We start from the raw sequence: 23695 nt of genomic DNA on the forward strand, positions 1-23695 counted from the left end.
TCAATTGTGTCTGCATTGTTTTATTATTTTATCGAATAATCTCAAAATTATTTCTATTTAAATAAAATGCAAAATGCATAATAATATCTCTTTGGAAAAATGATAATTTTTCACGCAGCAAGAAGGAAAATATTGATTACAATCTTATTACTATTATCTTTGTTTCAATACGTTTCGTAAAACAGTAATAAAGATATCAGATCATGCATTAAAGATTAAAGATTAAAGATTGACTAATCAAAACAAGATGAGGAGCTAAATTTTTTTCTTCCGATTGATAAAATTTCAATCTCAATCTTCAACGCATAGTCTTCTGATACACTGGTTAATAATATGCTGTTGTCATATACTTTTGACGTATTTAATTTTTTACATTTTAATATTTAAGGAAGAGATGGTGTGTACTTTTTTGCAAAATTTCCAGAGAAAATTGTAAGGCGAAAAGAGAGGAGAGCGAGGGCCTCGACACATTCTGTTTTGCGTGCAATCGTATACACAATACACGCTTGAATTTACGCTCTAAAGCGCTAAAACTGTCATCGAAATTAATGATACGTTTCTAACACGCGCGACTCGCGCGTATAATTTAGATGCGTGCGCATGATTACAACGGTATATATAGTTTATAATAACGAATACGAACAGTTGGAGATGCACACATTTAGCGCGTCTCTCCCTCCCCCACAGTTATTGAAATTTAAACCCCGTTTCATTCACGTTCGATCGCACAATAGAACCGCGCGCGGCGAGATATAACTTCATAATGTCCATCAATGTAGCCATGTGCGGCAGACGGTTTAATGAATACAACGGACGTGACAGGGATGTGAAAATGCGTGCCACTCTCTCTCCTCCTTCCCTCTCTTCCGCTCTTTCCCTCACCCCCCCCCACTCTCTCTCTCTCTCTCTCTCTCTCTCTCTCTCTCGCTCTCTCTCTCTCGCCCTCGCGTGTGTGTTTCCGTTATTGAAAAATCCCGTCCGCCGCAACTCCCCCGATTCGCATTGTAACGCCGTGTATATGCAATCGCATATCCCGGACGTGTATCACGAATGCGCGCCGATGTTGCATAGTACAATGCGACGACGGGCGTCGCGACGATAATAGGCAGCATCCATTATCGAGAGGACGACGACGATTAAATGGAACGCTCTTTGCTTTCTGTATCACGCGGGTTGTATGTATTTTACACACACGTCCCCTTTTTATTTACGATTTAGCTGGGCGTTAAGAAAGATCGGAAGTGACGAGGCGGGATCAGGGTCGGAGGTATCTGAAATTCTAGGAAGAGTATCCGGGGTTTAAGGGGATAATGAACGAAATTGAAACGGTATAAAACCAAGATCTACATGTTATTATTATTATTTATTCAGAGTTCCGAGATGCATCCCCTCGAGCGCCTGTCTACCTGTTAATCGAATACATCGCAAGATGTGTAGAAAAAAAATCATATACATGTACGTGTATATTAATTAGATTGTGTAATGGCGAAGAGAGATATAAACGGGACGTCTACTCCCAAGAAAAGCATAAAAAATCTGGAATTCTCTTGGGATTTTTTTTGTACTGAAAAAATAAAAAAATTCTATTGAAATTAAGGGAAATAAAAGAAAATTTTTTCTTTGATAATTTTATTATTTTTCCTTCTATCGTAAGCATAGTCGGGAAGCTAAGTGAATATATGATTAAAATATATTATAAATATATTTATAAAATATATATGATAATTTATAAATTTTACTTATATTTATAATAATAAAATATATTTATATATAGATCTATTTTTACATTTATAAATTTAATGTCTTAACATGATATTGAATGTGCCGTATACATAATTTTTATTATAATTTTTAGTGATAAAAAAAGTGATAAAATTATGCGAGTGAAAAATTACTTTATAAAAACTATTCAATTTTTTCAATACGCTTGTATTTTTTTCTCTATTCCTTGTGAAAGACATTAGAAGAAACATATTTATTTTAGAAAATCTTTAAAATATTCTTTGTCTGGAATTTTGGACAGAAATACCTGTGAAAAATCAGAGAGAATTTTCAGAGAATTTTTTACAAGATTTTTTTTTAGTAGACATCCTGATAAATAAATTTGCAACACAATTCTAATAATAAGTCGCAGACGGAGAAGTGCATCGGAAATAGAATGGCTTCCCAAACTTTCGGGAAGGAAAAGATCGAATCTGATTATTTATCTATCTTTGAGTCTGATTACATACTGTCATTGAATGAATATCGGTTTTGGATTGTAAGCATCGCACACGCTGAAACAAGAGGATTTTATAAAAGAGAGAGACACAGGATCTATATATATACTTGAATATATAAAGTTGGCGGCTTGTATATACTCGTACATGTGTGTATATATATATATATATATATATATATATATATATATATATATATAGAGGTGACGAATTTTTTACAAGATTCGAGTAGACACCTTGACAAATAAATTTACAACACAATGCTAAGTTGTAAGAAATGGGGAAGTCGGCAAGAGATGAGTGACTTGCCAAGTTTTTCGGGAGGAAAAAAGATTAAGAGTCTGATTATTTATCCATTTTTCAGTCTGATTACACCGTCTTTGAGTGTCAGTTTTGGATCGTAAACATCGCACAGGTTGTAACGAGGGGATTTCTATACAAGAGGGAGACAGGATCTATATATACTTGAATATATAAAGTTGGCGGTTTGTATTACATATGTATATATAGAGGTGACGAATTTTTTTACAAGATTCGAGTAGACACCCTGACAAATAAATTTACAATACAATGCTAAGTTGTAAGAAATGGGGAAGTCGGCAAGAGATGAGTGACTTGCCAAGTTTTTCGGGAGGAAAAAAGATTAAGAGTCTGATTATTTATCCATTTTTCAGTCTGATTACACCGTCTTTGAGTGAGTGTCAGTTTTGGATCGTAAGCATCGTACATGCTGTAACGAGGGGATTTTATAAAAGAGAATCTATATACATGTATATATATATAGAGTTGGCGGCTTTCACGAGCGGCGGAGTCCACCGAGTGGCGGTATTCGAACGCGTTGCGCGAGGAAGAGGAAGAAGAGGACGGGAAGCGAGAGCGGGAACGGGGACGGGGACGGGGACGGGGACGGGGATCGCGCGTCGGCGCGTCGAGGCGGAAAGCGACGTCGACGTCGCGTCGGCTCCTCTCACTGACGTCGACGCCATCGCCGTCGTCGTACTGTCGTCGACGTCGGGCATCGTCCCGATCGCGTGCGTTAATTTCACGTTCGATTAACGGGGTTAACGACGATCGCGATACACGCATGTTACGACGTATACGATGGCGCGCGAATTTGTGAAACAATAACAATCCGCGTTTAATACGCGACACGCGCCTCGACGGCGACAGCGGTTTCCCGGACTGACGTAGACACGCGCGCTCGTCATCATCGAGGATATCGATAGGAGATATCGTTCGCGTCGTCGAAACGAGAACGTTTAAGCCTTGTCCGGTAAAAGGACGAGAGAGAGAGAGAGAGAGAGAGAGAGAGAAAGAGAGAGTGAGAGAGAGAGAGAAAATTGGATCCGCGTGTCAACTCGTGCTCCTGGCATAAGCGACGTCATCATTTCAAGCGACGTCAAACGTCGCGGACATTTGGACTTTGGCTCAAGCCGACGAAATACGAGAGTGAGAGAAAGAGAGAGAGATAGGTCGGAAATAGATATTGAAAATTAGAGACGTAACGAAAAAGAGACGTTCGAGCATCGCGAGACCCGACGAGGAAACACGCGCCCCGTTTCTTTCCTCGTCGTCTCTCCTCGCCATCGTCATCGTCAGTGCTGGAGAACGAGGTTCTTCTGTCCCCTGGTAGAAATTTTATTTCGCGGACTTCCAAAATTCCCCCGGATCCGTGTATGTGTGTGTGTATATTGTTTCTCGGTGAATAGACAGACGGTAAAGACGCTCGATAGTGGAAAGATATTTCGAGGAGAAAAAAAAATCGTTAACATGAAAACGGCCTACTTTCTTCGAGTAATGAAGCGTCGCGCAATTTATGTTTATACGTGAGAATATAATCGGCAAAAGAGAAAGAGGGAGAGAGAGAGAGAGAGGAGAGCACGCCCTTGACAGCTTCTTCGCGCTCGGAAGAGGGCGGCTCGGATCATTCGGCCCCCATATGACGCCCCACTTAGGCCGCTAGGGCAGCGCATCCGCCACTGGCCGGTGGCGGTGACGAAAAGGGGCTGATGTCAGTGCGGCCACTCGGCGGCGTTCGCTCGTATCAGAAGCAGCAGCAGCAGCAGCAGCAGCAGCAGCAGCAGCAACAGCAGCAGCAGCGGCGGCGACGGTGGCGGCGGCTCATCGGATGCGCGAACGCGATATCGTACGCATCGGCGTCGTACCTCGTACGTGGTGAGCGAGATACTCGGCGACGAGAACAACAGCATCATCGGTATCGGTGTCAACGACAGCGAGCGCTACAACAGCAACAGCAGCAGCAGCAACAACAACAACAACAACAACAACAAGAGAAACAACTACAACATCAACAACAACAACAACAACGACGACGACGACGGCGACGACGGTGATGCTCGGCGGTGGCCGCGAGGAGTTATCAGTGACGCTCGGCAGTGGATTGTCGACGACGATCAACGACGGCGACGACGACGCATCTGGCGCTTGCGATCGTGGCTGCCAACGCGTCGCCCGTGCCGAGCCCGAGCCCGAGCCCGAGCCCGAGGCCGAGGCGCAGCTCGTGGAATAATGCGTGTTAGGCACGACGACGACGACGTTAGCACGACGACGAGGCGCCGCGTTACGACGGGACGACGACGACGGTACGACGGTGCGACGTGCGGTGGGTCCGCGACGTGCTGCGGCCAGATACGACGACGACGATCATCGCTACTACTATTACTACTACTACCACCGCTACTACTACTACCACCACCACCACCGCTCTTACCACCATCACCATCATCATCGCAGCTGCAGCAGCGCAATTATGTACGGTTCCGAGATCACGTAGTGTCGGGCGTGTAATTATGTTGTTGTCATCGTCGCGCGGCGCGCCCTGCGTAGCTTCACGGTGAAAATCTGGCGTGAACGGTTCCGCGGTGGAACGGGGAATATGGCGTCGGTCTCGGCCGAGACTCCAGCCAGCCATGGGCACAGCTTCAGTAAGAAAACGTTTCACAAACCGACGTACTGCCATAGCTGCACGGACATGCTCTGGGGCCTCCTACAGCAGGGGTACATCTGCGAAGGTAAGGACCGCTTTCGCGCAATTTTCAAATCAACGTCAGAGCCAGGAGCGTCGATAAGAAAGAGAGAGAGAGCGAAAGGTGGGTAGGGAGGGGGAGGGGGAGAGAGAAGCGCTTATTATGCGCTCTGGGGATAGATCTCGGCAAGCGCCACTCGGACGATCGTTGCAAAGTAACGATGGCTAGAATTTGCAATATTTATGTATATATAAATAAATAAATAAAGGTCCAAAGAGAGAGAGAGAGAGTGGATGGAGAAAAACGTTGAAAACGATGGCTTTTCTACAGTACATCCGCGTACGCATCTTTGTCTCGTCCACGTCGGAGGATGCGCACACTGCTCCACGCGAGGGGCGAACATGCTCCAGAAATACTTGCGCAATCTCGAGAGATTCAGGTTTCTCAAATTTCTTTTTTTTTTTTTTTTTTTTTTTTTTTTTTAAACCTAACACGGAATGAATTCTTCATCCTCGATTTGTCTCTTCGATCAGTTGGTCGGTGGTGTTGCGAAAAAAAAAGGATGATGGATCTCTCTGTCTCTCTCTCTCTCGCTGGACCTTTAAAATTTTTAAAGCGAGCGCTTTCGTACATACAAAAAGAAAAAGAAAAAGAAAAAAAAAAAAAAAACGAAACCGCGAAGTCGATCGATAAGCAGTCCACCGCTAACGGAAAGATACCGCGGCCAGAAAAATCTCCTAGAAATCTCACGCCGTGTCGCGATTCCGAATGTGAATGACAGACGCGGCGCGGCGGGCGGTTTTATTCAATCGGGTCAGGGTGTCGCGTTTCTTCCCCCTCGGTGGAAACCTCGGCGAAAGTCTCCGGGCATTTTAGCGCCTCTCGTGAACACGCGCCAGCCGTGAATCGGTGCAACAGAGAGACATACAGATGAATACACGGATAGATAGAGAGAGAGAGAGAGAGATTTGTGTCGAGAAAAACAGAAAGAGGAACCTGGAAAGGGTTGAGGGGGGAAAGGAGGGGGAGGGGGAGACGACGGCGTACGCAGATCGCAGAGGGCGCGAGCGCGAACGCGCGCCCACCTTTCACGAGCATTGATCGCGAGGGGTGGGGTAGTATGGCTGAAAGACCACGGATAAGGTTGCCGGAGTAGAGGGTTCAGAGGGGATTGCGAGGGAACGGGAGAGAGAGAGAAAGAGAGAGAGAGAGAGAGAGAGCGCGGACGCTCGGCGGCACCGGCGGCGAAGAGGGTTGCCCCAAGGTGGGGGTGAGAGAGAGCTCGCTGACGGGTAAAGAGGCGTAAAGGACCTTCGTTGTAACGCGAGCAGAAACGAGCCTTGTGTCCGAGCTGTCGCACTCTTTTGGAATGTTCGATGAAGAGAACTGCCTTAGATGTATCGAGCGTTATTCGGAAAGAGGGGAGGGGAAAAAAAGGGGGGGGGGAAACGTAGTAGCAGAGTTTAGATCATTTTGTCGTATCTCTTCTGAAAGATGAATTTAATTGCAGGAACGTAGGGCTGTACATAAAATATAAGAGTGTGCGCGTTAGAGATATATTTAGCATCTGAAAAAGGGAAGAAAAAGAAAACGTAATAAGAGTAAAAATATTCATTAGAAACTGCCTGGCTTTTATAGTCGCAAAAAAAAAAAAAAAAAAAAAAAAAAAAAAATGGGAGACATAAGGGTAAAAAAAATTTTAACCACGCTGCTTACAATTAGATGCAGTTTGTAAAAAATCGTCCAAAATGATCACTAAAGTTACCGCTGTTTTATTTAAAAAGAGTTTTGCTATTTTATTGCGAATTTATTATTTGGCCATCGTGTTCGAAAGTCAATTATAAATGTCTTTGTATAATCGTGTCACATCTCCTTTTTTTTTTTTTTTTTTTTTTTTAAATTTAAACTTCGGCAGAATTTTAAATTCCATAACTAATTCTATTTCAAAAATTCTGATAATTAAATATAAAAAGTAAGGCTTCATAAAGATACACGTCGAATATCGAATATCAGCTTTACATTTTTGTTATACAAAAATTGGTAATCACTTTTCCATTTTACAATCGGGATCGATTTGAATATTTTTTGATAAAACTTTCAAAGAGTAGTATCTACAAGTTAAAAAAATATTTCCAAAAAAATCTTTTACATTTACATTTACGGGAAATTTTTATTATTACTGAAGGCAATTTTGTCGTACAACGTTAAATTGGCTGCCCATATATTTAGACCATCATTTTTAGACATTCAGACCATTATTATTTTGATTTAATCGTAAAAATTCTTTTTGAGATGTGTCAGAAATTTTTGGCAAGAGCCAGATGTCCATCCACCATATAAAAATTTTTGTAATACAATGCTAATTTCACAGTAGTAGAAGATGAAGTGTTATATCTCTAAAGCCATTGTTAAACCTTGCTACAATGTATTGATCGCTTTACTGTCGGTTGCTTTAAATAAAGTTGTTGTTTTTATGTCTGCAAATTATACTTAGTATTTTGTAAGTTTATATATATAAATCCAATCTACGCGAGATAAGATTCTAATAATTCTCTTTATAACTTATTCGAAACACAAATTCAATTCTTATTTTTTTAATCTCACATTTAAGATTTGGTGCTTCTCGAATAAATAATTGAATGAATAAATATCTTATTTGTTCAACGTTAAATATTTTATTTATCGAACAATCATGATGATATATTTGGATATTTTTTTTTAGTAAAATCTTTTAAATATTTCATGATTCTGTGTTTGAATGATAACTAGTGTTAACGATAATTGGAATGCTCATAGGTTTTTTATGCTAAGAAAATTGACAGTAATTTTTTAACGTTTTATTTTTATAAACTAAATTTGCAATAACTTCCTACATCATCAACAACACTGTTCTACTAATTTATTTTAAATAATAATTACCAATATATTTGCAAAAAAAGAGCTAAAGGTCTCGATTGACACATCCAAATATCATATATATATGCGTGACATTCCGATTTACATTAATTGTTTATAATAACAACGTTATATAAGAATAGCGAATGTCAGAATTAAACTTTACGTCGCACAATTTTAGAAATATAGTTAGCATATACCGTGAAAAAAGTAATTTCTTATATTAATTGAAAAACATTATGCATGGGAATGCATAATTTGCATTTCTTTTTAAAATATATAAAACAGTAGTGGCAAATGTGATAAGATAAAACAAAAAGGTATGTCATGAAAAATACAACTTGAAGATTTAATAAATCTTTTGCACTCTCACGCGTAATAATCACGTACGATATTGTGCAATAATAATTATTTCAATATATTACATTAGTTAATGCTTTATTATCATTATATGCGTGGGTAGTAAAACTGTAATACTATGATGAGAGTCATATTTTATCTAAAAATTATATTACAAAAATTTTATTTAAAAAATAATATATTACATATTAACGGTTATTAAAAAATGATTATTTTAATTATATTTATTTATTTTATTATTTAAAGACATTGAGAATAATAAATATATATATATATATAAAATTATGTAAAGCTTTTGAAAAGCGATAAATTTTAAAGAGCAGAAACATTATTTACGAAATAGACACTTCTCTCTGTGAAATACAAATGTCAGAAGAGTGAACATCTTTTTAAATAAGATGTCAACCGTTATACATGATTTGAAAATAGCACACACATGTATACATTGAATTTGCTATTATTAATATCAAGCAAAATTTACTTATTCTTGTAGTATTTTTTTGTTAAATTTTTCCTGATATTTTTTACATTATAAATAGAGAAATATGTGAAGCGTCATATACATTAATTTAACTAACAATATTCACAGTTATTAATCATATGTTGTAGATATCAAATCTTAAAGCTTGCCTCTTATAGCAGAAACGTTGACAGTAACTCACACAGACTCAAGAATAAAAGAATAATAAAGAATTATGTTTAATTATATATATCGAAAACGATATCAAATTCTCCTTGATTTATTACATAAATAACGTTACGATCAAATATCAAAGTCTATTGTAAATTGCACTGTGGTAGCACGAATTAAATGATTTATATAAAAAACGATTCTGCACTTTTTAAAAATCAATAGATGTAGTTATTGTCATTTTTCGTACTTTCTTGTGTAATTTTTTTAATAATTTAATTGCTATTCTTTTTGTACATAAATATGTTTATTTATGTACATTACATTACATTACATTACATTTATCAGATAATATATTCTAAAATAAGCTTTCTTTTGTATCCATATAATTTTTTATTATATGGATATAAATATTTCTTCTTGTTCTGTACTTTTTTATAAATAATATCTCGTAAAACAACAAAAATTAATTGCAAAAGTACAGCGAGTGCTGCCATTATTATCAAAAGAATCGTACATAACTGTTAAAGACAAGAGATTTATACACAATTGATTTTAGACATGAGAGTTTAAAGTATCATGTGTTATAATTTCATCGTATTGTTTTAGATTATGTTTAGCGTAGAAATATATCTTGATGGAGAAAATATTTTGCAATACAGATCAGTGTGTGTACTACATTTAAATTTTTATATTTTTTTTATGTATGTAAAAAAATTGGAGGAAGACAAGATTGTAGTACAGACGATTAATATTATAATAGATGAGATCACTCTACGAAATTATTGTGATGTTTTTCCTAGTTTTTCAAAACAATTGATTTGTTGTTGCTACGCTCAGAATTATTACAAATATGATAATTAAAAATAGTGGAGAAAAAAAATATATACTTGTATAGTATAACGAAAACCGACACACGTGTATACTTGAGATACACGTGATTGTCGAAAGATCGATACAATATATTAATTATTCTTTCTTTCCGAGATCAAATGTGATTTAAAACATGCTTGTCTAGTGCATTTCTTATCTTTAGTCTAACTTTTGAGCGATTCTCAAATTCGATTTAGATAAAATCGATAACGTCGATAAATTCGCGAGAGGTAGACTTTTTTTTTATCTATAATTTTGAAATTTAGAAGAACATAATATATGTTTTTTCGAAGAGAACAAGAAAGATAAATAATAAAGAATAAATGTGATAAAGTTCACGATTAAATATATGTGCGTATATTAAAGACTAAAAATACCGTGTTCTTTATATTAGATACTTAATGGTGCCGATTTTTTCTTTGTAAGTAAAAAAGTTTATACAAATTCATCTGAATTTAATAAAACTGTAAGCGCCATAAGTGCCTCCACATTTATTAGAGAGAGAGAGAGAGAGAGAGAGAGACACTTCTCGTATATAAAATACTTTGTGTCTTTTTTTTTTTTGTTGAAGAAAGCGTGGTGCTTGAAACAAAATTTAAAGGGACATAGATAAACAAATTTCCTTTTTTTTTTCTAGGATAATAACGAATACTCTTTTTCGATTTAAACTACCCACTCGAAGAGTTAAAGTTAACCCGGCATTCGTGGTCGATCGTCGATGGTAGCTGATGGCGCCTTCTTAACGAAGCGGATGCACAGTACTATTTCGGGCCGCACCTGCGCGTCGATGCGACAAATTTCCCACATCTTGCCTGATTAGCGTCGCAAGAGCTGCGATAGAGCTCGATCATTACCGCTCTTGCGAAGAATACGACACTTGTCGCGTCACCCTACGTCCTTTTAACGGATAATGATATGCAAATCATGGTGTTTCAATCATGTGGCGATTATTTTTTGTCAATTCTAAGATACTTAATATTAAGATTGATATATCAATAAATATTATTGACTCTAAATTTATAAATAGTCTTCACATATTGAGAATCTGTCAAATATTTTCTGAAACCACTTTTTTTTTTTTTTTTTTTTTTTTAAAGAATATGTAGATAATAAATTCGAAAGAACAACTTGTGTAGAAATTTGATAAATTGTCACGTGGATATTGGTGAATCGCAATTAACGATGAAAGTATGAAATAAATATGTAGAAATTTTTACTAACACGAAGAAATCGCGTTTGATTCTCGATGTATTTACTTAGATCGTGAAAGGTCAGAAGATCTTGTTATAAATTACGATATGAGTGGCTCGCATTGATTTACGTTATGGTGTACACATTACCGTTTAGTCGGTAAATCTCTTGTATAACAATAAATTTTCTGTATATATTTCTCTTTTATTCTCAAGTCCTTTTTTTTTTTTCGTTGCAGTGTGTAACTTCGTGGTGCACGACCGCTGTCTCAAGGCCGTCGTCTCTCCCTGCTCCAGCATCGCGGCAAGCCTGATTAAGGTAGGATAATAATCAATCTCCACAGCAACGCACGATTAAACCGCCTATATGCATAAAAATATAACATCTATATTTACCGATTTCGTTTCATTTATGTGGCAATAAAAAAGCAAAGCTTTTTCCTTCAGGGATATCACGAAATAAATAATTAAACATCGCAGTAAAATAAGTAGTGTAAATTTTTAATTTAAGAAAAAGAAAACATAGAGTTTATAAGAAATGATACTTGCTTATTGACACTGCAGAGATTCTTTTTTGTACCTCGGGATCTTATATCTGTCACGATAATATATATGTAATATAAAATTAATAGAGCGTTTCTTTATTATGTTATAGAACCCGGTTGCACACTGTTGGTCCGACCAAGTACATCATAGAAAAAAATTCTGCAACGTCTGTCGGAAACGTTTGGATGATAATAATCCATCCATACACTGCGAAAGTGAGTTGAAACTGTGTGTCCTGTCTGTGAAATTTTGAATCGTTTTATTAGCTAATTATTGATGTCTTTAATAAGTATCTTTGTAAATTTATATAAAGATTCTAAAAAGATAATACGCCAACTGTAAATGTATATTTGTTTGTCGGTAGTATGCGAGTACTTCGTGCACATAGAATGCCAAGATTTCGCGGTGGCAGACTGCAAAGAGAATGCCACGTACTTGCCTGGGAAGGACCTGTCAGCAGTGAAGCACACTCATCACTGGCGGGAAGGCAATCTTCCGAACAGCTCTAAATGCGCCGTATGCAAGAAGAGTTGTGTTACTGCCGAGTGCCTTGCCGGGTTTCGTTGCGAGTGGTGCGGCATGACGGTAAAAACAGATTTTATATTCACGTATTATTTTTTTTTTTTTTGCTTTTGCGTATCGTTAACGGAATTAGTATTGTAGAGTATAGAGTTGAAACATTGCAATGCAAATATATTTAATTTTTTAAACGGAATACATGAAAGTAAATAACACTCTTGTATAAATAGAGGTAAAAGCATATTCCGTTAGCATGACTTTAAAGTTCATCCGTTGAAGAATAAAGACTTAATGATAAATTTTGATTTCGTCTCTCAGTCGCACGCGTATTGTTACAAGAATATTCCCCAAGAATGCACCTTTGGTAACTTGGAACCAATTTACCTGCCGCCACATGCAGTTAGTATTCCGCGTACCGAAGTTCCCATGGAAGCCATCATTGGAGTACAAGTGCGTCGTAAAGAAGTTTCGACTCGTGAGTATTCTTGCCGTAAGTGTCTACCGTGTAAATACGGTGTGCGTGTTAACAGGTAATTAGAATAATGGAATGAGGAATTGCGTTTTATCACAAAATTTGCGTCGCGCAAAGGCACTTCAATGTCTTATTAATCGGTTCCACCGGGAAATATAATTTGAATATTAAAAATTAATTCGTTTTAAAAAGAAAAAAAAGAGATAAGAGACTAAAATGAAAACTTTTGTAATAAAACAGATTCAATAATATAGCCGCGTACAAAAGTGTCAGTACTGACAAAAGTGAAACTATATCTTTAATTAGTATCATAAAGAAAAAGAAAACACATGTTCACATTGATAATTACCAATGCACGCATTTATCTATAGATACATAGCATAATTATATTATATTAGTTTTGTGTATGTATGTCACATTAAATATACTATTTTCTTGAATTACGAGAAAGATTTTATGTTTCTTTACGAGTAATATCGATGTATCAGACTCAGATAACACATAATGGCAAAAATGTGAAAGCTTTGCTGAAAATGTGTCCGTTCAATTGAATTTTTCACGTGTTAATTATCGCGTTTTTCACTTGCACCGTGACTTTCATTATCGATTAGCACTTTAGAAAAGTTTCTTCAATTGATCTCATTCTTGCATTTCGGTATTACCTATTGACACAATCGATTATTTTCACACCTGTGTAAGTCATACGTGTATGAAATTTTATATCTATTTTTACTATGCATAGCACCTGTACATGTATGCAAATGTGCACCAATGATTGGTAGCAAAAGATATTGTACATTTACATACTGAAGTCTAAAAGAGAATGTATAACAAAACATTCCTTATACATTTATATATATTTGTAGAAGTATACTCTTGTAAAAGATATAACCAATTTTTGGAACATAAATTTTTTTTTGCATGAGTTTTATTTTAGCACTCACTCACACATATACGCGTGTATAAATACCGTCGGTTTTGTAAACATATATCTGTTCTTCCTTCTTTTCAGAGCATGCAACGCGCGTTGACTTTCTTCGATATGTGAAACGAGAAAGACTCTATCTGTATTCTAAAGGATTATCGCATCAAATTTTCATATTGTTTCGTTTTGTCACAAACCATAAAATATGTATATTTATATGAAATATTAGTCAAAGATTTTAGTCATCGATTTAATATATTTCTCATATTTTACATATAAATATGTATACGTACTTTTACATTTGCTATTTGCAGTTTCTTGCATTCTCAGCTTTCCATATATTTTTCCAAATATCCTTTCTTATAAAAGCTATCAAATTTTTAAAAAATCCTGACTTTTTTCATAGAAAAATAGAAATAAAATAAAATAATTTCTTACACAATATACTTCTGTGATTGTTAACAATCTTTGCATATTGTTGATATGCCTTGAATTCATCTGCGCACAGTGCGTTGGATGCAGGGAAATTAGAAATGAATTTTTGGATTATATAAAGTGTGTGACTGTGCTATCTATAATCATTTCAACACTCACAATTCTATATTCAATCATTTGTATCATCGAATATATCACGTGAGAATTTGTTGTAAAAATTGTGGTGTCACTATATAATCGTGTATCATCATTTTAGCTGAAGAGTTGTATGAAAATTTGTCTGTTGTATAAGTCTAGAGGATTATATGACGTACATATACACTCTATGTGAATCTTAAGCTGCGTAAATAAATTTGTTAATTGTTCTCGACAATTGAAATCATAATTTTTTTAGCATTGAAGCTACATCTGTTAGTTTAATTACGCGTTTCCTGTTTACAATATATTCGTAAACTATTTGGCTTTTGTGGCTGATTGCTCTTATTAAACGCTAATTTCAATGTTGCTTTTAATAGACGTCAAATATTTAAATAGATACAGCATCTTCTTTTTCTAGAGCTTCGTAATTAGATTATTATTATTGATTAGAGAAACATTGACATTTATAGAATAATATATCTTCACGAAAAAAAAAATACAAAAGAAGCTGAAAGTAGTGACATTTTATTATATTTTTTTTAATTAGAAGTTTCGGACGCTATTCGATATGGTAGAAAGAAAAAAAAAAAAAAAAAAAAACACGCCTGTTCTAATGTAATTATAAGTAAATTTTATAATGCGAAAAAAAAAACAAAGATAAATTTTATAGAGTTGAAAATTTGTGGTAACCGATTAAAATATTCGGTTTACCTTTGCTTCTATGTGAAGATAACATCGGAGAGCAATTCGATTTCGCTGAGAGTGAGCAAAATGGGGCTGCAGGCCGCCTAGCCGAAGCTTTGAGGCGCCTTTCGCTAGTTTTGCCACGTAGCTGCCATGGAAATTGTCATGCTTCCCCTCCTTATGTTCGAGGTATCTAGAATATTATCATCCTCAGACATTCATCTGTGTGAATGTACTCAATTCTAAGATGTACTTATATCGTACAAGACTGGAGAGAAATTGAAATATATATGCTGTAGTGCTGTCGTCACTCTGGCTGTTATTATCTCTCTATCTCTACGTGTAATCACTTACTTAACATTTACGACTGAGAGAAAGTGCTATATTAAAAGACACAATCATATTTATTTCTACATTTTTTTAAGTTTGCCTAACAGCAATGCAGATATTTAGCTTTGTGCTTCTATTATATTTTTTTCGACATTAATATCAAATGACATTTTACTGCTACATTATACAAAAATATATATATACACATTCTATGTGAGCTTATAAAGTTTAAAAATGTAACGTAATGTATATAAATCTTTCTAATATAATATCTCTAATCTTGTACTTATTACGTGTTCGTTTTTAAATCATACGCGTATGTAACAATATGGCCAATATATATACATACATATATATATGTATATATACATAAAGATAAATACATAATTTTGTAAAAATTTGCCAAGCACTTTTCTCGATAGGTAATTCCTTATAAATTAAGATTATTCTTCATCTTTCGTTCAAGATATTTATCTCGATTCAATTGATATATCGTTAATGAGCAATATGATATTAGGAACTTAATCTTAAAGAATTAGGAAACAATGACATTTCTCAAAAGCATAATAAATACATTGTATATTGAATATATACATATACATAATAGGTTGTCACGCGACATGCATTTACATAAATATCATGATGCACCTACGTTTTTTATGGATGTTATTTTGTTACTGTTTACGTTTTAGCATGTATGTATGTCTCGCTTCAGTGCATGCACTGTCATTCAGCCCACTGGATGCTATGAGATTCCATGATGCTTATCACTCTACTATGCAGTGAAATGAAGTTCAAGAATACTACTGACTAATTCTTCCTATCGTGTGTGTGTTCTACAAATCTATCGATAAATATTCGATGGTAAGAGATGCGTAATTTATTCTTGAATAATAAACAGAGTCGTTTACAACATTGTGCTCTTTATATTTTATACATTTGTTTTTAAATTCTCATGCATTACTGTTCTTAAAGTGCCTAATTCAAGTGCAAATATTTTTATATACAACAAATTTGTGATTAATTTCTTTGCTTTATACATATACATATCGAAAATTGACATTTAAATTTTCAATATAATTAATAATAATGAGAATAATATGAAATAATAAATAATGCATGATATTATAATTTAAAGATGGAATTGTGTTACTTATCAGAAAATAAATATTGCAATTTAAATTCCATGTTATTTTTAATATAAAATATTTTATAACGTTTTTTCGAAAGTAAGATTAAGAACTCAAAGAAAACTACCATTAATGTTATCTGAGTAATGTAATAAATTTTTTGCGTCAGAGTTTAGACAGCGGAAGAAGATGTATTATACATTTAGATTGTATGTTTCATTTAGATATTATATTGTGTAATTTGTTATTCCAAATATATTTTCCAACATTCAAAATATGTGATCTTTTTCTGTGTTTATAGCACGGAGCACATCAGAGGAATTTGGTAGCGACGCGAGGTATCATGACAATGGAGAACCGACACAGGGTGCAGCGCATGGCCGTGATCCGCGTTCTCCTAAGGAGAAAGAAGATAAAGAAAGAGGTGACGAAGGTATTTCAATACAACTTCCGATTAATGGTTTCGGAATTTTCTCATCTTTAATCTCCGTGAATCTGCTGTTTTTTTTTCTTAATATTACAGAGATGATTAAGGTTTACGACGGCAATAGCTCCTTGAGGCGAAGAATATTTCGGGTGATTCCGGTACCCAGGCAGGCTACGACAGAGCAGGTTCTCACGTTGGCATTGCGCGCATTTCACATCACGAAAGATCCTAGTATGCACAACATGCGAAAAATTTTACATATAATAAACATACAAATCTCTTGTCAAATTTACTAATCGAATCAATGTATTTTTTTCTTTTTTCCGGGAAAATTCAGGCAACTTTTACTTAACCGACCTGTATGCCGCGGAGGAAACTGAATTGTGTGACCCGACGCCTGTTTTAAATTTAAATCGCCAAGAAGGCAAACGTCCGGCTGTGTTCTTACGATTTAAGTAAGTTTATACTATATTTATCTAAATTGAAAAAATATAGAGTTTCACTTTTTTTATTACAATATCTTTTAAAATTAATATAGTAGAAATATTATGCAGTATACTAGTAACAGTTGAACTATATCTCTATATGAAAGGCAAAGAAAGAATTTTGATGCAATATTGCAATATAATTTCAGAAATAATGACAGTGGGGAGGTACGAGTTTATCCCGGCAAATTGCAGGTATCAGAGTCATTCTGTATAGTACCTGTCACCGAAGCAACAACTGTTGCAGACTTAATAAGCGAGGCACTCGAGAAGTTTGGTTTACAAAATTTTAATTGCGATGACTATAGGTGCAGTGAAATTCTTTTAGACCGTGGCGGTACGTTTTTATTCAAGTCTAAAGTCAATTTATTATTCAAATATTCTTTAAGAGTCTGTGTCTTAAGTGTGTTATTGCACGTGATATAAAGAGAATTTTATATGTATCAGTGACGGAAAGAGTTTTGTCCTGGGACGAAAGACCTTGGGATATCGTTAAGAAGCTGGGGAAAGATTCTATTAGGCAAATGGAACTAATGCGGTTCTATCTACAATTAAAGCAAGATCCCCATGGACCCAATTTGGCTTTATTCGTGGGAAACTTGCCGCCAAATCAGTCTGAAAGAAATTATGAGAATATATTGATAGAATTATTAGGAAAAGGTTGGTCTAACTTGAAAAAAGTAAATATATACAGAATATATATATAGAATAGAAATAACATGTGTGGATCTTCCTGAACTTTTTAGAAAATAGGTTCTCATTAATTGGCCCAATTTATTATGAATACGGTTCGATGGTCATTATATACGAAGATTCGAATAAAGCGGTCAGAGCATTATATACGTTGCGAGAGTCAAAATACGAAGACAAGCATCTTCTAGGTATTTATGGCATATATTTTCATCTTGCTTTTATAGTTTGACGACAAACTGGCTGCACATATATAAAATATTGCATATTAATTGAAAAGCAAAAATAAAAGATTGCTAATATAGTATAATATAATTGCACGCATATATACACATTTGAATTTTTTTTTGTCTACTTGTTAGTTTTAATGAGAGATATATATTGGAAAGTTTGTTTAATTTGATTCTGTTTTTTTCTACAAGTAATGCTTTTACCGAGTATCGAGCCAAGTATGGTACCATCGGGTGTTCAACCGTTGCTCGTGTTTGTAAATGTAAAATCTGGCGGCTGTCAAGGGCTCCAGCTAATTTCTAGTTTTCGTAAACTGTTAAATCCCTATCAGGTGTTTGATCTCGATAACGGCGGACCTCTCCCCGGGTAAGCGAATCGTACATTAAAATGTTAATGTTAATTGTGTATTAATTCTACACAATTTCGCGAAAGTGATTACTGAATACACGTGTTTCTCATGTTGCAGGCTTTACGTTTTTCGCAACATAAAAGACTACAAAATATTAGTTTGCGGTGGCGATGGAACGATAGGTTGGGTATTACAGTGTTTAGATAATGTTGGTCAGGATAGCGAGTGTTCTTCTCCTGCTTGCGCTATTGTACCTTTGGGAACGGGAAACGATCTTGCGCGTGTACTATGTTGGGGTTCAGGATACACGGGCGACGAGGATCCGTTAAACTTGTTGCGAGATGTTATTGATGCGGAAGAAATAATATTGGATAGGTGGACCGTAGTTTTTCATTCGGAAGAGAAGGAACAGACTCAAGTAGTTTGTAACGCTGCAGGTAAGAAATAAGACTACTTTTTTTTTTTTTTTTTTTTTTTATTTAAAACATCACAAAAGAACTTCGTAAATTGAAATGAGAAGAAAAAAAATGTCGCATTATCGGCAAATAGCGTTGTATCATGTTACAGGCGCTGTTTCAACAAGCGAAGACAATACGCAAATATATGTAATGAATAATTATTTTGGCATCGGCATCGATGCAGATTTATGTCTTGACTTTCACAATGCGAGAGAGGAAAATCCTAATAAGTTCAAAAGCAGATTACGAAACAAAAGTGTATATGTAACTATGGGTTTACGTAAGATGGTCAGACGTAAGCCGTGCAAAGATTTACATAAAGAAATTCGGTTAGAAGTAGATGGTAAATTGGTCGAATTACCGCAAGTGGAAGGAATAATTATTTTGAACATTTTAAGGTAATATTTATGAAATCCTTTTTTTTTTTTTTTATTAAAAAAGAAAAGTTATTTTATGCGCTAATTTAAATATCTTTTTTTCTCTCCTTACATTTTAGTTGGGGTTCTGGTGCTAATCCTTGGGGACCAGATACCAAAGAAGATCAATTTTATACACCAAATCACTGGGATGGTATGTTGGAGGTTGTTGGAGTTACAGGCGTTATGCATCTTGGACAAATACAGTCGGGTCTACGTACGGCTATGAGAATAGCACAGGTGAATTAAAATAATAATATAAAGATTTTACTTTCTCTTTCTTTCTATTTTTCTATAGAATATATTAGTTTATTCTTATTTGTGTTGTTTTATTTTAATTTCTAGGGCGGACACATAAAAATTCATTTAAACTCAGATATACCTGTACAAGTAGATGGCGAACCGTGGGTTCAGAGTCCTGGAGACGTTGTAGTCTTAAAGTCTGCGCTCAAGGTAATATTTTGACGTGAGATTTTATAAAATCACCTTTTTTCCCTCATAATTCTACAAAAAATAACGAACAGAATGTAACGTAGAATCATTTTTTATTCATCTAATGCGAGGCATATCGATATTAATGCACATGTAACCTTCCCCTTTTAAAATCCAACGAATGAATGAATGATGTAAATTCATCTCTTACTCTGTTTGAATTTAAGTAGAATAATGAGGCGTATATACGTTCTTGTGGCACGTACATTTTTTTTTAGGTAGGAGCATCCGTATGTATTAGTTTGTAGTATCTTTTGTTTCACACTATATAAAACTCTATGTATTTTCTCTGTAAAAGCGTAACCTGATTGCTGATACCTATCAGCGCATGCTTTCCTCCCCTAATCGCACTCGACTAATATCTCCTTGTTCCTTTGTTCACTTCAGGCTACCATGTTGAAGAAAAGTAAGATCAAGCGTCGCAATACCGAACCGTCGATTCTACCTGCTAATGGGGAGGGGGGCAAGAGCACGGACGAGTAATCCAACCATACCACAGCTCACAACTGCTCGAACTCTTTAATCGAGTATTTCGTTGAAGATACGCGACATCTCTCAACCTAGATTTCTCGACGCGCGTAAGCAGCGCAAGAGAGGAGTCTCGGTGTGACAAATCGTGCCGTCTATCTCTATAAAGCGATTTATTTATACAACAAAAAAAAGAAAGAAAAAAAAAAGATCCGGTCCCTCCTCGTTGATGCATGTAAAACCGATCAACTCTCCGTAACACCTTGTCGATGCCTCGATCCAATGCAGCTAGCTCGAGCTTGTGTCGTAATGTGTGGATTTAGACGCATTCTATCGGATAGTAGTTAGTTAGTTTTGCGAGAGTAAAAATTTTTCTTCTCTTTTTCCTTCTTTTTTTTCTATACATATATATAAGTTGTTGGCCCTGAGTTCGCAATCTCTTTCTCTCTTTCTCTATACATATATATACATATATATATTTCTACCTCTATTTCTATTTATATACTTCTATTTTGTCAGCGACATTTTGACTGACATTTTTATCGATTGCTCCATTGTGCGATCCCTTGATCCTGTCCCTTCCTAGGCTACGATGCTGAAGAAGACTAAGGGTAAAATGAAGCGGCGTAATACAGAATCCAGTATGCAATTGGCGCTTCAGGCTGCACCGTCGAGCGATCCGGACGAAGATATCTTCTAAGTGAATAAACATTTAAAGTGAAAGTGATTCGAACACGCTGCGATAACGGCAGGAGCACGTAGCCATATAGAAAGAACTCGATCGATTAGCGTACGTAATAAAATAAAATCGGCCTCGAAATCGTCCGACAGCGGGTTGCGCTGCACGAACTTAAAACATAAGTACTTACAACGCGAGAAGAAAACACACTGGTAAAAGAAGAGTATGAGGGACAGGTAGATAAGGTTTTCGAGTACACTTGAGACACACACGCACACACACACACACACGTACATATATACAGCATTAAATCCATTATCGACTCAATAATGATTCTTAATGTTTGTTCTTACATTAATAAAGAAACTAGATCTCATTTTTAAATGTTAATAATTATAGTACGCGTAGCTTATCAATCAATATTTTTTTAGTAAAATTATAATAGATTTTAACACACATAATAGCGCACACACATACACACAAAACATACACGCATATTAAACAGTATTGGAGGAAGCTACACGTACGCGAGCGTAGCTTATGACGACGTTAATTTATACTTACGTTCCAAGCTTGATAGTGTCAAAGAGAAATGGAAGTATCGTAATGTATATTACGTTTCGTATGGTATTTTACCAGTTTAACACAGTATTACGATACGATACGAAACGTGTATCGCGGGATATAAAACGCAAACAAGTCAGTTGTTAATAATATATTATATATATAGAATATTTATGATTAAATATTAATATATTTACATAATATTATATTAGTATTATACGATATTAAGTTGTGATAATTGTTATGTATCTGACTGCTGGGCAGTCTGGAATTCGTCGAAAACCAGTGGCAGTCAGAGTTCCCTAGGATATGGTTAATAAGAAAAGAGGAGATAAATTAATGTAACTTTCGTAACGATAAGAGAGACCGCATCGCGGGCTAAGCACTTTGCCGATCCGTCTCTATACAAGCGAGAAGATATATATATATATATATATATATGTATGTATGTATGTATGTATGTATGTATGTATGTATGTATGTATGTATGTATGTACGTATGTACGTATGTACGTATGTACGTATGTACGTATGTACGTATGTATGTACGTATGTATGTATGTATGTATATGTATGTATCTGCGATATGCGCGACGTGACGTCGAAAGAGTCGGATTGGCAATGTACTGACTTGACAGGTTCCAGGTAACGACGACGAGGTTTTTGACCGAGGTGCATACACCGCCAACATACATTCCACACTGTAACATGGCAAAAGAATGCGAAACACAAAAGAGAAAAAAAAAAGAGTACGGAGAGAAAGAGAGATGTATATTTATAAACTATGCCAAAGAGAAGAAGAAGCTCTTGTAACATGCTAACGTGTACTTAAAAAAAAAAAAAATCGTCGGAACGCGTCGTTTGTACTTGAGCATTCGTAATTAACGAGCGACGATTAGGACAGGACCACGCGAGAGTCCAAGGCGATACTTGTTTCTCGAGCTCCCAAGGATCCGCATATCCCTTGGCGCGTCTCGTCTCGTCTCGACTCGACGAGTGTTATCACTGATCGCGAACGATCGTTGATCGAGCACACGAAAAACAAGCAAGCACAACACACACACACACACACACACACACACACACACACACACACACACACACACACACACACACACACACACACTCACACACACTCACACTCAGATGTACTTTTACCTGATTTCGCTCTCTTGACATACAAACGGGGGAGGGGGGTGGGGGGTACGTTCACGTTGGACCTTCGCGTTGGCATCGTGCGATTTAAAGAAAAAAAAAAAAAAAAAAAAAAAAAAAAAGAAAAAAACAAAGACAACTTCGGTGCCAAACAATTGTACATAATATTATAAAAGTAGGGACTTAAAAAAAAAAAAAAAAAAAAAAAAATAAGATGGATTACGCGCCAATTAATCGCGATGGCATTTAATGCGACGGAAGAAAAAGAGGAGAATAGCGAGTGAGGGGGGGAGGGGGAGTACTTAACGTTAAGAGTATCTTCGGGGAGGGGGAGGGGGGGAGAGAAAGAGGAGACTCTTTTTGAATTACGTACGTTGCGTTGTTTCGCGTAAACGTTATAAAAAAAAAAGACAGCGCGTACCTTTGATACATGAGAGTAATCAAAGGAGGACGATATAGGACTCTTAGTACGCTTTTAGTACGCGCTGTGAACTTAGTTAATTATCTAACTAGACCTCTCTTGGATGTGTCTTCGATTATGAAAAATGATTATCAAAAATTTAATCACAACACACACTGGCAACCAAATTTAAATGGAGACCATCATGCCCGGATGATTGATCAGGCCTCCATGTGTCACAACCTGCCAACGATGTATACAGGCTCGGTTATTCGTGTTATATCCGGTGTATCGACATGAATAATCACATCTACGGCAGATTGGAGAGAAAACATTTGTTAATCTGACCAAACTATAGTATATTTGCTGTTGCTATAAAAAAAATAGAGAAACAATAAGCTATGAACAATCTACGTATAATAAATCAATGTATGTGCTATAAGACCGGTTGTTTCTTTACTTATACTTAGAGATATCCTTTTTATATTTAGTCCTATTATTATTATTATTATTATTATATTTATATATGTAATACTCTATAGATTAT

The 23695-nt window shown here is 35.7% G+C and overlaps 1 protein-coding gene across 9 annotated transcripts; it reads left to right on the forward strand.

The window, feature by feature from the left end:
- The first annotated feature begins 5115 nt into the window (after window positions 1-5115).
- LOC140675354 (diacylglycerol kinase theta) lies at window positions 5116-23590 on the forward strand. Of its 9 annotated transcripts, none has more exons than XM_072909743.1 (18): window positions 5116-5251; window positions 11395-11474; window positions 11811-11916; window positions 12066-12286; window positions 12539-12710; window positions 14920-15063; window positions 16636-16767; window positions 16858-16992; window positions 17099-17216; window positions 17396-17583; window positions 17694-17906; window positions 17993-18127; window positions 18359-18533; window positions 18634-18953; window positions 19084-19372; window positions 19471-19630; window positions 19736-19843; window positions 20270-23590. In XM_072909743.1, the coding sequence occupies exons 1-18, from the start codon at window positions 5116-5118 to the stop codon at window positions 20363-20365; spliced, it is 2928 nt and encodes a 975-aa protein (XP_072765844.1). In that variant the 3' UTR covers window positions 20366-23590. The 9 variants fall into 9 exon arrangements, with proteins under 9 accessions (XP_072765844.1, XP_072765818.1, XP_072765827.1 ...); XM_072909717.1 differs by having other exon boundaries at window positions 20937-23590; XM_072909726.1 differs by having other exon boundaries at window positions 16636-16758; window positions 20937-23590.
- The last annotated feature ends 105 nt before the right edge of the window (window positions 23591-23695 follow it).

Source organism: Anoplolepis gracilipes, chromosome 2 (assembly GCF_047496725.1).
Source record: "Anoplolepis gracilipes chromosome 2, ASM4749672v1, whole genome shotgun sequence".
Taxonomy (NCBI): Eukaryota; Metazoa; Arthropoda; class Insecta; order Hymenoptera; family Formicidae; genus Anoplolepis; species Anoplolepis gracilipes.

Bases quoted from the DNA above. Each gene is read 5' to 3' on its own strand.
- LOC140675354 (XM_072909717.1), top strand. From the start codon at position 5,116: ATGGCGTCGGTCTCGGCCGAGACTCCAGCCAGCCATGGGCACAGCTTC. The intron at 16,768-16,857 runs GTATTTCAATAC...TTAATATTACAG, and splicing joins TAAAGAAAGAGGTGACGAAG to AGATGATTAAGGTTTACGAC. The intron at 19,631-19,735 runs GTGAATTAAAAT...TTTAATTTCTAG, and splicing joins CGGCTATGAGAATAGCACAG to GGCGGACACATAAAAATTCA.